General features: G+C 50.9%; 1 protein-coding gene across 1 annotated transcript in view; it reads right to left on the bottom strand.

Moving 5' to 3' along the window:
- The window catches only part of LOC144479285 (omega-hydroxyceramide transacylase-like), a 35,876-nt gene extending 30,980 nt beyond the window's left edge, over nt 1-4,896 (bottom strand). The window contains exons 1-3 of the mRNA XM_078197964.1: nt 4,571-4,896; nt 2,667-2,899; nt 1,277-1,342 (exon numbers count right to left, since the gene is read on the bottom strand). Coding sequence (XP_078054090.1) covers nt 1,277-1,342; nt 2,667-2,899; nt 4,571-4,895 — 624 coding nt within the window. The 5' untranslated portion in view covers nt 4,896. The remainder of the gene's footprint in view (nt 1-1,276; nt 1,343-2,666; nt 2,900-4,570) is intronic.
- Between the last annotated feature and the right edge of the window lie 9,777 nt (nt 4,897-14,673).

The raw sequence follows: 14,673 nt of genomic DNA, 5'->3' as shown, positions 1-14,673 counted from the left end.
AGGTATTAATGATTGGAGTTTTATAATTACAATTGATCTAGCATCAATTACCATTTATGGAAGAGAGTTCCAAACATCTGCCACCCTTTGTTTGGAAACATGTTTCCCCATTTCACTTCTCAATAGTCTGTCTTTTAGACTACACCCCCAGCTTTCCATTCCCCAGTCAGCAACAAGAGTTTCCATCTTGTATGTTTCTCTTAATATATTCACAATTCAATCAAATCACCCTTTCTAAATTCCAGAGTACAATCCTAGTTTATGTAATCACTCCTCGTATTTTAACACTTGAGAACCTAGGTAACACTCCTTCCAAGGCCAATACACCCTTTGTAAGGTGTCCAGAGTTGGTCACAGTCGTGGTTACGAGGACAAAGGCAGACAATACATTTAGTGGAAAGAATGAAGAGTGAAAATACAAGCAATTCTGAAGGAGATGCAGGAAGAGAGACCTCTGGGGGTACTTTTGACAACTCATTCAAGATGGCAGGACAGGTTAGCAAGGCAGTGGGATCCTGGACTTTATAAATGGAAGCTTCAAGCACAAAGTCCAGGAAGTTATCCTCTACATATATAAAACATGTCTTCACCTCCAGGTGGAGTACTATTATTCTGGGCACCACACTTTAGGAAGGACATGAAGGTCTTGAAAAAGAGTGCAAAAGAGATTTACTAGAACAGCTCCAGGGATGAAGAGCTTCAAGTAATTGGACAGACTGGAGACTCAGAACAGAGAAGGTGTGATAGAGGTGTTTAAAATGGTGATTGGCTTTTAGATAGAATAAATACGAAGAAACTGTATCCATTAGTCTATAGCCAGATGGCACAGATTTAAAGCAACTGACAAAAGAACCAGAGGCAAAGGTGATGAATTTTATTTTGAAATGTAACAAGCGGTTAGGATGTGGAATGCACAAGGAGTGACCAAATAAACTAGGGTAGTATTCCCTGGATTTTAGAAGGTTATTAATGGGTGATTAGATTGAATTTTCAAGCTATTAATCTAAACAGAGTGGATACAGGTTCAAGGGGAATTCAATAAATTCAATTCAATGGGAATTAAATACATTCCTGGAAAATACAATTGCAGGTTTATGGGAAAGATCACGGGAGTGGGGGTGGAATGACTGGATTGCTCTTCCAAAGAGCAAACAGAGACTTGATGGGTGGAATGGCCTCTTATGTTGTTCTACCATTCTACAAGACAGTGGAATATAAACATTTTTTGTGTGGATACTTGCAGCACAATCTAGAAGATGAGTCAATGATTACCTACCACACCACGGAAAGTTGGAGGGATCAGGCCACAGTAAACAGGAACAAAGCAGCTACACGTTAACGCCTGTACCGAGGAGAGAAGAGTTCACATTTAAATTATACATTTTTAACTAAGTCTTCATCTTGCACATTTCAAGTGAGGTTGGGTCAAGTGGCAATGAAAATATCCCATTGAATGGGTTACTCTATGTGGACAGAGGCACTGCAGGTAAAAAAAGACCTTAACGGTTTGAAAAACTCCACTAAATATTTCTCAATAGTAAAATGAAGCCAATGATAAGTAAAATGATACAAATGCCCACAGCACCCACCCTACACGAGGCACCAGTGCTCACAGCACCCACCCTACACGAGGTACCAGTGCCCACAGCACCCACCTTTCACACGAGGTACCAGTGCTCACAGCACCCACCTTTCACACGAGGCACCAGTGCTCACAGCACCCACCTTACACACGAGGTACCAGTGCCCACAGCACCCACCTTTCACATGAGGTACCAGTGCCCACAGCACCCACCTTTCACACGAGGTACCAGTGCCCACAGCACCCACCTTACACATGAGGTACCAATGCCTGCAGCACCCACCTGACACACTAGATACCAATGCCCACAGCCCTACAGATTATGTATAAACTAAAAGCCATCCATTCAGTTTGACCACTTGCTGGGGCTTCCTATTGGGAAGATAAGGGATAAACAAATCAGATGCTACGTTCCTTGTTTTTTAATCTATGTACAGTGAAACAATTATTTCAATTGAAAAATCAATCACACACACACACACACACAAGACTGGACAGCATCATATTAAAATGAAGACATTATAGCATAAGGAAATTCTGAAAAGTCACAAAGGACAAAATTTGAACTTGAGGAGCAAACATTACTGAACAATAATCTGCAAGAACAGGGATGATGTGTTGTAGGCACCAAGACAATGAGTCAGGAGATTAAATCAAAAAGCCTTTTGAATTAAACATTGCCTCAGCAACTCCAGGTGGTTAGGCTGGGGGCATGGTTGGGGGGCAGGGGTAGCCAGGGTAAGATAATGATTGATTATGATGCCCTATCGGGATGAGTGTCCATTCGGAGGGTAAACGCCAATATGAGCAGATTGGGCTGAGCTGGGCTTTTCCCTGAATGGTGATTAACCAGCCAAATAAAAGTGACCCTTCACTCAGGAATTCAAGGGATCCCAATACCACGGGATCCAACCCTCAGCTACATGCCTGGAAGGGACAAGAGAATGGCGGGAAGTGGGGCAAGGGCAAGATGTTCCTGGTATAACTCACAAATACTCTGCATCATCAGAAATCCAGAAATACTCCACAGTCAAAAAGTTCTGAAGTTTCACTCGGTGTTGGATGAGGTAAAGCTGTCTGTTACCTGGATAAGTTCCTCATTAGAAGTGAAGTCAGAGATCAAAACATTCTGTCCATCAGACACCCGCGTCAGGGAGATGAAGAGCCTGCCAGAGGCAAGCTTGTAGGCATTCTCAGGAAGGTTCTCCACTAAGTCTTCCCTTACGATTTGGAGCAGGTTAACTAAAGGGTGTATCGGTCCGAGAAACCATCTCCTCGACAGCTTAGCAGCTCGTTTAAGGCTCCGATAGAAAGTATCTACAGCAGAATCAAAAATTAATACAAATGGGTTGCATGAACGAATCAGTCAACCAAAGGTATCAGTGTCAGCATGAATTCAGTAAAATATAATCCAGGATTTGGGAATACACAAACAGATTTACAATATGAAAATCACCCAGCACAACAACTCTGTACAAGAGAAAAATACTGTGGAAGCTAGAAATCTGAAATAAAAACAGAAACTGGTGGAAATATTCAGATCTGGCAGCTCTGGAAAAGTCACAAACCTGAAGCATCACCTCTGCTTCATGCTGCCTGAACCCTTGCAGCAGTTTCTGTTTTTCATAGAATCCTTACTGAGCAGAAGGAGACCATTCGGCCCATCGAGTCTGCCCAACTGTCTGACAGAGCACCTTTACCCAGGCTTACCCTCACTCCCCCACGTATTTACCCCACTAATCCTCCTAACCTACACGTCTTTGGACTGTGGGGGGGAAACCGGAGCACCCCGAAGAAACCCATGCAGACACGGGGAGAACGTGCAAACTCTGCACAGACAGTGACCCAAGGCTGGAATTGAACCTGGGTCCCTGGCGCTGTGAGGCAGCTGTGTTAACCACGGTGCTGTCCTATATTTGGTTTTATATTTGCGCTTTCAAGTAAGCTGATGCAAAGAGCACATTGTGAACTGAAGTACACATCTAGCATTTTCAAGAAATTTGGAAACAAGGAGTTTAATTTTGAGATAAAGCAATTGTAATGGACTGTACACTGGGGTTACAGAACCAAGGAGGATGGATGGCAATAGATACCAATGCCCACAGCACCCACCTGACACACGAGGTACCAATGCCCACAGCACCCACCTGACACACTAGAAAATCAATCTCACACACACACAGCACTGGACAGCATCAAGCATTACTATCCTCTGACAGAAGTTGGCACTCTGGACTCCTTACCCACTGCTGCAGTGCCCTCAGCTGTATCCTGCCATGGGGGAGGGGGTTGCAAGCAATGATCAAAGTGAAACAGGAATTAATCTGATTTTTTTTGTCATTGTGTAAGGAGGTCTCTCACTCCAAACTCCACTTCTCCAGCTGCCAGCTACCTTTGAGAATAAATGTTTGGCTGAGATTCTTTCTTACCCATCCTATCAAGTGGATGGAAAGATCCGTTTGCATTATTGAGGATGTGAGAGTCCGCCTGGAACCAATATTTATCCCCCAACTAACATTAAAAATAGCTGATCACATTGCTATTGGTGGGAGCTTGCTACGCCTAAATTGGCTGCAACATTTCCGACATCACAACAATGACTACACTTCACAAGTACTTCATTGGCTGTAGCGGCCTCTGGGATGCACTGAGATCAGGCGCTATAGAAATGCAAGTTTTTCTTTGGTCACGATGAGATTCATTGCAGTCTAACCTAGCCCAGTCTAATCCTTCCCCAGTGTCCACACTCAAACAGATCAATCAGCAACAATCATGATCATCTGCAGGGATCCGCTTCTATTTTGTTTCCATCCTTCTCGGCACCAGATCCAATTTGTGCCCCATCCCAGCACCGAGGCAATGAATCTCACACCTTGCAGCTCCCTGACCCTTCACCAAACCCGCCCAGACTAACTGGTCAGCAACAAGCAGAACACAAACAGCAACAAGAAACTAGCTCCACTGTTGGGACTTTCACCGGTCACTTACCGAGGTGGACAGCACACACAACAGCAGCAGCAATGAGGGACCCAGCCGATGCTCCAAACACTCTGGGAGCTCTGTGCACACTCTCCGGCATGTTGTCTAATAAACACGCTGTTACACCGATGTGATAGGTGACCAGGAAGCCACTGCCAGAAAAGGAGAGTGCCCGGTACGGGGGGCCAGCACCTTCTGGGGCTGCCTGCACCTTCCTGTCACCAGCTTCACTGTCACCTTCCCAACTCTGCCCCAACACATCAGTCTGCACATCCAGCTGGAGCTCAGGATACATCCCGGGAAACCCAGCAGCCTGGGCCCCAGCTCTGTCCATCTCCATCACTGCCTTACTCATCTCTCCGGCTAATTCTCACAAACTCTACTCCGTTATCCCTTCCGGCTTCACTCAGCAAGTCCCTCCCCTCCACCGTTCCCTCAATCTCCCTCTCCAGCTCTCCTTCACCATCTCTCTCACACTCCCTCTCTCTCTCTCCCTCCCTCCCTCCAGCTCACCCTCACTCTCTCTCTCCCTCCCTCCAGCTCACCCTCACTCTCTCTCTCTCCCTCCCTCCAGCTCACCCTCACTCTCTCTCTCTCTCTCTCTCCCTCCCTCCAGCTCACCCTCACTCTCTTTCCAGCACTCCGTCATTCTAACTCTTTCCTGCTCTCTCTGTTTACCTCCTGCTCTCTCTCCCTAGTACTCCATCAACACTCTAGCAGTCCATCAGAGTGTGAACTCTCCCTAGTCCTCCCTCTCGCTCTTTCACTCCCTAACAGTCTCTCAATCTCTCTCTATAAAACTCTCTCACTATTTTTCTCTCTAGCGCTTCCTCATACCCTATACCCCCCTCTCTCTAGCACTCCTCACTCTAGCTCTTCCCCACTCTAGCTCCTGTGCTTTCTCACTCCCTACCACTCCATCACTCTCTAGCAGTCCATCTCTCTCACACACACACACACTCTGTCTCCCACTCTTTCGAGCCCTTTCTCTTTCTCTCGAGCACCCCCTCACTCTTTCACTCCCTCTACAACAATCCCTCACTCTCTTTAGCACCTGCTCAATCTTTTTCACTACCTCCCCCTCAATCACCAATCTCTCTAGCACTCTCTCACTATATCTCTCTAGCACTCCCTCACACACTCTCTCCCCAGACCTCCCTCACTTTTTCTCTAACACTGGAATTAAGAATCTACTGATGACCATGAAACAATTGTCAGAAAAACCCATCCAGTTTACTAACGTCTTTCCGGGAAGGAAATCTGCCATCCTGACCTGGTCTGGCCTACGTGTGACTCCAGAGCCACAGCAATGTGGTTAACTCTCAACTCCCTCCAAGGGCAACTAGGGATGGGCAATTAATGCTGGCCAGCCAGCCAGCAAAGCCACAATTTAATAAAATAAACTCCCTCACACTCTCTCCAGCATTCCCTTGCTTTTTCACTCCCTCTCACATTCTCTAGAACTCCCCCATTCTGTCTAGCACTCCCTCATTATCTCTTTATAGCAGTTCCCCTCTCAGTCTTTCTCTCTCCAGAGCTCCCTTCTCTTTAACACTGCCCCCCCCCCCCCCCCCCCCCGGTCTCTCTAACACTCCTTCACTCTCTTTCTAACTCTCTCTCGCTCTCCCAGCAATCCCTCGCACTCTCTCTTCTCCATCCCTCTCCTGTATTCCCTCTCCCACTGCCTCGCTTGGACTCACTCCCTCCCTCTCATACCCTATCTATCTATCACTCCTTTACTCTAACACTCCCTCATTCTCTCTAGCTAGAATCAGAGAAGAATCATAGAATTCCTACAATGCAGAAGAAGGCCAGTCGACCCATCGAGTCTGCACCAACAACAATCCCATCCAGGCCTTATCCCCATAACCCCACGTATTTACCCTGCTAGACCTCTGACACTAAGGGGCAATTGAGCATAGCCAATCCACCGAACAGCCGAACATCTTTGAAGTGTGAGAGGAAACCAGAGCACCCGGAGGAAACTCACGCAGTCACGGGAAGAACGTGCAAACGCCACACAGTCACCTGAGGCTGGAATTGAACCCAGGTCCCTGGTGCTATGAGGCAGCGGTGCTATCCACCGTGCCACCCACTCCTCCACACTCTCCCTCTAGCATTCTCTCTCTCCCCCCAGCACCCCCTCACTCTGCCTCTATATCCAGCACTCCCTCATTCTCTCTTCTGGCAATCCCTCACACTCTCTCTCTGCCACTCTCTCTCTCCCCCCCTCACTCTCTAGCACTCCCTCTCTCGTTGTCTCTCCCTTGCACTCTCTCACTCTCCCTCTCCCTTTCTCGCTCTCTCTCTCTCTGGCACTTCCTTCCTCTCTCGAGCACACACATTCTCTCCAGCTCTCCCTCTCTCACTTTGTCTCCCTCATTCCCACTTGCTTGCTCGCTCTCTCACACCCTCCCACCTCTGACACCTATTCCTTCCCTCTCTCTCTCTAATATTCCCTCCCTCTCTCTCTCTCTCTCTCTCTCTCTATTCCCTCCCGCTCTCTCTCTCTAATATTCCCTCCCTCTCTCTCTCTAATACTCCCCCTCTCTCTAACGCTCCATCTCTCTCTCACTCTCTCTAACGCTCCCTCTCTCTCACTCTCTCTAACGCTCCCTCTCTCTCACTCTCTCTAACGCTCCCTCTCTCTCACTCTCTCTAACGCTCCCTCTCTCTCACTCTCTCTAACGCTCCCTCTCTCTCACTCTCTCTAACGCTCCCTCTCTCTCACTCTCTCTAACGCTCCCTCTCTCTCACTCTCTCTAACGCTCCCTCTCTCTCACTCTCTCTAACGCTCCCTCTCTCTCACTCTCTCTAACGCTCCCTCTCTCTCACTCTCTCTAACGCTCCCTCTCTCTCACTCTCTCTAACGCGCCCTCTCTCTCACTCTCTCTAACGCGCCCTCTCTCTCATTCTCTCTAACGCGCCCTCTCTCTCACTCTCTCTCACGCGCCCTCTCTCTCACTCTCTCTCACGCGCCCTCTCTCTCACTCTCTCTCACGCGCCCTCTCTCTCACTCTCTCTCAAGCGCCCTCTCTCTCACTCTCTCTCACGCGCCCTCTCTCTCACTCTCTCTAACACTCCCTCTCTCACTCTCTAACACTCCCCCTCTCTCTAACACTCCCCCTCTCTCTCTCTAACACTCCCCCTCTCACTCTCCCCCCAGCACCCCCTCACTCTCTCCTCACTCTCTCCTCACTCTCCCCCTCATTCTCCCCCCAGCACCCCCTCACTCTCCCCCCAGCACCCCCTCACTCTCCCCCCAGCACCTCCTCACTCTCCCCCCAGCACCCCCTCACTCTCCCCCCAGCACCCCCTCACTCTCCCCCCAGCACCCCCTCACTCTCCCCCCAGCACCCCCTCACTCTCCCCCTCACTCTCCCCCTCACTCTCCCCCTCACTCTCCCCCCAGCACCCCCTCACTCTCCCCCTCACTCTCCCCCTCACTCTCCCCCCCAGTACCTCCTCTATCCAGCACTCCCTCATTCTCTCTTCCGGCAATCCCTCACACTCTCTCTCTGCCACTCTCTCACTAGCACACTCTCGCGCTCCCCCCCCCTCACTCTCTAACATCCTCTCGTTGTCTCTCCCTTGCAATCTCAATCTCTCACTCTCCCTTTCTCACTCTCTTCTCTCTTCTCTCTCTCTGGCACTTCCTTCCTCTCTCGAGCACACACATTCTCTCCAGCTCTCACTCTTTCACTTTGTCTCCCTCACTCTCACTCGCTTGCTCGTTCTCTCACACCCTCCCACCTCTAACACCTATTCCCTCTCTCTCTCTCTAATATTCCCTCTCTCTCTCTAATACTCCCCCTCTCTCTCTCACACTCCCTCTCTCTAACACTCTCTCTCTCTAACACTCCCTCTCTCTCTCTAATACTCCCTCTCTCTCTCTCTCTTATACTCCCTCTCTCTCTCTATAACACGCCCTCTCTCTCTCTCTATAACAATCCCTCTCTCTCTCTCTTTATAACACGTCCTCTCTCTCTCTCTCTATAACACGCCCTCTCTCTCTCTCTCTATAACAATCCCTCTCTCTCTCTAACACGCCCTTTCTCTCTCTCTTTATAACACGCCTTCTCTCTCTCTCTTTATAATACGCCCTCTCTCTCTCTCTCTCTATAACAATCCCTCTCTCTCTCTCTTTATAACACGCCCTCTCTCTCTAACACTCTCTCTCAGGGGTGGGTTTGCTTCACTTCCAGAAATTGGACTTTCCATTGGTAGATGTGTGTCAGTGCAAATCACTTCTCCAGTTCCCACAAGAGCACCACTCGCCTCTTCCTCAGGCTGACTTGTGTCCACACTGCTTTCAACCACAACATCATCACTGGCAGGCTGTGGCGGGGTCTTTTCAGAGGTTAAGCAATGCTGAAACTTCAGCCCATACAAAGACTCAGGAAGCCAGTGTCCCGGTTAAAGACGTATCTTTATTTGACCAATGGTCGATGGGAGAGGTGAGCACTGGACAGGCCAATCCCTGTCTCAAAGTGAAGGCCTTGAGTATTCCATTACCACCCTGAGGTTACAATACTTCCGTCAGAACAATTATACATTTCTCAAGTTTGCTTTTCCCGCCTTCCAGGTAGTTATGAACCATCATTAATACAAATCAATCATCGTTAACAGTTGTCATATACCTTGGCCTTCAACCCTCTGACATCATGGGATTTCATTACTCCGTAGAATCCGTGTGCCTCTTTGCCCTGTCGCTTAGCAACCTCAATCCTTAGCTACTAAAGTCAAAGTTACTGTTCCCACCAACTCTCATTCACATCAACGGCGGAACCAGAAAGCTGACATTCTCAAGTCTGAGAAGAACTACCTCATCAGGACAATATTTGATTTGATTTATTATCGTCACATGTATTGGTATACAGTGAAAAGTATTGTTTCTTACACGCTATACAGACAAAACATACCGTTCATAGAGAGGGAAATGAGAGATTGCAGAATGTAGAGTTACTGTCATAGCTAGGGTGTAGAGAAAGATCAACTTAATGCAAGGTAGTTCTGTGTCCCTGATTCAGTCAGGGTGAGGGTCTCTGTCTCTGATTCAGTCAGGGTGAGGGTCTGTGTCCTGATTCAGTCAGGGTGAGGGTCTCTGTCTCTGATTCAGTCAGGGTGAGGGTCTGTCCCCAATTGAGTCAGGGTGAGGGTCTCTGTCCTGATTTAGTCAGGGTGAGGGTCTGTGTCCCTGATTCAGTCAGGGTGAGGGTCTGTGTCCTGATTCAGTCAGGGTGAGGGTCTCTGTCCTGATTCAGTCAGGGTGAGGGTCTGTGTCGCTGATTCAGTCAGGGTGAGGGTCTGTGTCCCTGATTCAGTCAGAGTGAGGGTCTGTGTCCTGATTCAGTCAGGGTGAGGGTCTGTGTCCCTAATTCAGTCAGGGTGAGGGTCTGTGCCCTGATTCAGTCAGGGTGAGGGTCTGTGTCCTGATTCAGTCAGGGTGAGGGTCTCTGTCCTGATCCAGTCAGGGTGAGGGTCTGTGTCCCTGATTCAGTCAGGGTGAGGGTCTGTGTCCTGATTCAGTCAGGGTGAGGGTCTGTGTCCCTGATTCAGTCAGGGTGAGGGTCTGTGTCCTGATTCAGTCAGGGTGAGGGTCTGTGTCCCTGATTCAGTCAGGGTGAGGGTCTGTGTCCTGATTCAGTCAGGGTGAGGGTCTGTGTCCTGATTCAGTCAGGGTGAGGGTCTGTGTCCTGATTCAGTCAGGGTGAGGGTCTGTGTCCCTGATTCAGTCAGGGTGAGGGTCTGTGTCCTGATTCAGTCAGGGTGAGGGTCTGTGTCCTGATTCAGTCAGGGTGAGGGTCTCTGTCCTGATTCAGTCAGGGTGAGGGTCTGTGTCCTGATTCAGTCAGGGTGAGGGTCTCTGTCCCTGATTCAGTCAGGGTGAGGGTCTGTGTCCTGATTCAGTCAGGGTGAGGGTCTGTGTCCCTGATTCAGTCAAGGTGAGGGTCTGTGTCCTGATTCAGTCAGGGTGAGGGTCTCTGTCCCTGATTCAGTCAGGGTGAGGGTCTGTGTCCTGATTCAGTCAGGGTGAGGGTCTCTGTCCCTGATTCAGTCAGGGTGAGGGTCTCTGTCCCTGATTCAGTCAGGGTGAGGGTCTGTGTCCTGATTCAGTCAGGGTGAGGGTCTCTGTCCCTGATTCAGTCAGGGTGAGGGTCTCTGTCCCTGATTCAGTCAGGGTGAGGGTCTGTGTCCTGATTCAGTCAGGGTGAGGGTCTCTGTCCCTGATTCAGTCAGGGTGAGGGTCTGTGTCCTGATTCAGTCAGGGTGAGGGTCTCTGTCCCTGATTCAGTCAGGGTGAGGGTCTCTGTCCCTGATTCAGTCAGGGTGAGGGTCTGTGTCCTGATTCAGTCAGGGTGAGGGTCTCTGTCCCTGATTCAGTCAGGGTGAGGGTCTCTGTCCTGATTCAGTCAGGGTGAGGGTCTGTGTCCTGATTCAGTCAGGGTGAGGGTCTGTGTCCCTGATTCAGTCAGGGTGAGGGTCTGTGTCCCTGATTCAGTCAGGGTGAGGGTCTGTGTCCCTGATTCAGTCAGGGTGAGGGTCTGTGTCCTGATTCAGTCAGGGTGAGGGTCTGTGTCCGGATTCAGTCAGGGTGAGGGTCTGTGTCCCTGATTCAGTCAGGGTGAGGGTCTGTGTCCTGATTCAATCAGGGTGAGGGTCTATGTCCCTGATTCAGTCAGGGTGAGGGTCTGTGTCCTGATTCAGTCAGGGTGAGGGTCTGTGTCCCTGATTCAGTCAGGGTGAGGGTCTGTGTCCTGATTCAGTCAGGGTGAGGGTCTGTCCCTGATTCAGTCAGGGTGAGGGTCTCTGTCCTGATTCAGTCAGGGTGAGGGTCTGTGTCCCTGATTCAGTCAGGGTGAGGGTCTGTCCCTGATTCAGTCAGGGTGAGGGTCTGTCCCTGATTCAGTCAGGGTGAGGGTCTGTGTCCCTGATTCAGTCAGGGTGAGGGTCTGTGTCCCTGATTCAGTCAGGGTGAGGGTCTGTGTCCTGATTCAGTCAGGGTGAGGGTCTGTGTCCCTGATTCAGTCAGGGTGAGGGTCTGTGTCCTGATTCAGTCAGGGTGAGGGTCTGTGTCCCTGATTCAGTCAGGGTGAGGGTCTGTGTCCTGATTCAGTCAGGGTGAGGGTCTGTGTCCTGATTCAGTCAGGGTGAGGGTCTGTGTCCTGATTCAGTCAGGGTGAGGGTCTCTGTCCTGATTCAGTCAGGGTGAGGGTCTGTGTCCCTGATTCAGTCAGGGTGAGGGTCTGTGTCCCTGATTCAGTCAGGGTGAGGGTCTGTGTCCCTGATTCAGTCAGGGTGAGGGTCTGTGTCCTGATTCAGTCAGGGTGAGGGTCTGTGTCCCTGATTCAGTCAGGGTGAGGGTCTGTGTCCTGATTCAGTCAGGGTGAGGGTCTGTGTCCTGATTCAGTCAGGGTGAGGGTCTGTGTCCGGATTCAGTCAGGGTGAGGGTCTCTGTCCCTGATTCAGTCAGGGTGAGGGTCTGTGTCCTGATTCAGTCAGGGTGAGGGTCTGTGTCCTGATTCAGTCAGGGTGAGGGTCTGTGTCCCTGATTCAGTCAGGGTGAGGGTCTGTGTCCTGATTCAGTCAGGGTGAGGGTCTCTGTCCCTGATTCAGTCAGGGTGAGGGTCTGTGTCCCTGATTCAGTCTGGGTGAGGGTCTGTGTCCTGATTCAGTCAGGGTGAGGGTCTGTGTCCCTGATTCAGTCAGGGTGAGGGCCTGTGTCCTGATTCAGTCAGGGTGAGGGTCTCTGTCCCTGATTCAGTCAGGGTGAGGGTCTGTGTCCTGATTCAGTCAGGGTGAGGGTCTCTGTCCCTGATTCAGTCAGGGTGAGGGTCTGTGTCCCTGATTCAGTCTGGGTGAGGGTCTGTGTCCTGATTCAGTCAGGGTGAGGGTCTGTGTCCCTGATTCAGTCAGGGTGAGGGCCTGTGTCCTGATTCAGTCAGGGTGAGGGTCTCTGTCCCTGATTCAGTCAGGGTGAGGGTCTGTGTCCCTGATTCAGTCTGGGTGAGGGTCTGTGTCCTGATTCAGTCAGGGTGAGGGTCTGTGTCCCTGATTCAGTCAGGGTGAGGGTCTGTGTCCTGATTCAGTCAGGGTGAGGGTCAGTGTCCTGATTCAGTCAGGGTGAGGGTCTCTGTCCCTGATTCAGTCAGGGTGAGGGTCTGTCCCTGATTCAGTCAGGGTGAGGGTCTGTGTCCTGATTCAGTCAGGGTGAGGGTCTGTGTCCTGATTCAGTCAGGGTGAGGGTCTGTGTCCTGATTCAGTCAGGGTGAGGGTCTCTGTCCTGATTCAGTCAGGGTGAGGGTCTGTGTCCCTGATTCAGTCAGGGTGAGGGTCTGTGTCCCTGATTCAGTCAGGGTGAGGGTCTGTGTCCCTGATTCAGTCAGGGTGAGGGTCTGTGTCCTGATTCAGTCAGGGTGAGGGTCTGTGTCCCTGATTCAGTCAGGGTGAGGGTCTGTGTCCTGATTCAGTCAGGGTGAGGGTCTGTGTCCTGATTCAGTCAGGGTGAGGGTCTGTGTCCGGATTCAGTCAGGGTGAGGGTCTCTGTCCCTGATTCAGTCAGGGTGAGGGTCTGTGTCCTGATTCAGTCAGGGTGAGGGTCTGTGTCCTGATTCAGTCAGGGTGAGGGTCTGTGTCCCTGATTCAGTCAGGGTGAGGGTCTGTGTCCTGATTCAGTCAGGGTGAGGGTCTCTGTCCCTGATTCAGTCAGGGTGAGGGTCTGTGTCCCTGATTCAGTCTGGGTGAGGGTCTGTGCCTGATTCAGTCAGGGTGAGGGTCTGTGTCCCTGATTCAGTCAGGGTGAGGGCCTGTGTCCTGATTCAGTCAGGGTGAGGGTCTCTGTCCCTGATTCAGTCTGGGTGAGGGTCTGTGTCCTGATTCAGTCAGGGTGAGGGTCTCTGTCCCTGATTCAGTCAGGGTGAGGGTCTGTGTCCCTGATTCAGTCTGGGTGAGGGTCTGTGTCCTGATTCAGTCAGGGTGAGGGTCTGTGTCCCTGATTCAGTCAGGGTGAGGGCCTGTGTCCTGATTCAGTCAGGGTGAGGGTCTCTGTCCCTGATTCAGTCAGGGTGAGGGTCTGTGTCCCTGATTCAGTCTGGGTGAGGGTCTGTGTCCTGATTCAGTCAGGGTGAGGGTCTGTGTCCCTGATTCAGTCAGGGTGAGGGTCTGTGTCCTGATTCAGTCAGGGTGAGGGTCAGTGTCCTGATTCAGTCAGGGTGAGGGTCTCTGTCCCTGATTCAGTCAGGGTGAGGGTCTGTCCCTGATTCAGTCAGGGTGAGGGTCTGTGTCCCTGATTCAGTCAGGGTGAGGGTCTGTGTCCTGATTCAGTCAGGGTGAGGGTCTGTGTCCCTGATTCAGTCAGGGTGAGGGTCTGTGTCCCTGATTCAGTCAGGGTGAGGGTCTGTGTCCCTGATTCAGTCAGGGTGAGGGTCTGTGTCCTGATTCAGTCAGGGTGAGGGTCTGTGTCCTGATTCAGTCAGGGTGAGGGTCTCTGTCCTGATTCAGTCAGGGTGAGGGTCTGTGTCCTGATTCAGTCAGGGTGAGGGTCTCTGTCCCTGATTCAGTCAGGGTGAGGGTCTGTGTCCTGATTCAGTCAGGGTGAGGGTCTGTGTCCCTGATTCAGTCAAGGTGAGGGTCTGTGTCCTGATTCAGTCAGGGTGAGGGTCTCTGTCCCTGATTCAGTCAGGGTGAGGGTCTGTGTCCTGATTCAGTCAGGGTGAGGGTCTCTGTCCCTGATTCAGTCAGGGTGAGGGTCTCTGTCCCTGATTCAGTCAGGGTGAGGGTCTGTGTCCTGATTCAGTCAGGGTGAGGGTCTCTGTCCCTGATTCAGTCAGGGTGAGGGTCTCTGTCCCTGATTCAGTCAGGGTGAGGGTCTCTGTCCCTGATTCAGTCAGGGTGAGGGTCTGTGTCCTGATTCAGTCAGGGTGAGGGTCTCTGTCCCTGATTCAGTCAGGGTGAGGGTCTGTGTCCTGATTCAGTCAGGGTGAGGGTCTCTGTCCCTGATTCAGTCAGGGTGAGGGTCTCTGTCCCTGATTCAGTCAGGGTGAGGGTCTGTGTCCTGATTCAGTCAGGGTGAGGGTCTCTGTCCCTGATTCAGTCAGGGTGAGGGTCTCTGT

This window comes from Mustelus asterias, chromosome 25 (assembly GCF_964213995.1).
Source record: "Mustelus asterias chromosome 25, sMusAst1.hap1.1, whole genome shotgun sequence".
NCBI lineage: Eukaryota > Metazoa > Chordata > Chondrichthyes > Carcharhiniformes > Triakidae > Mustelus > Mustelus asterias.
This window is presented reverse-complemented; position numbering and strand designations above follow the sequence as displayed.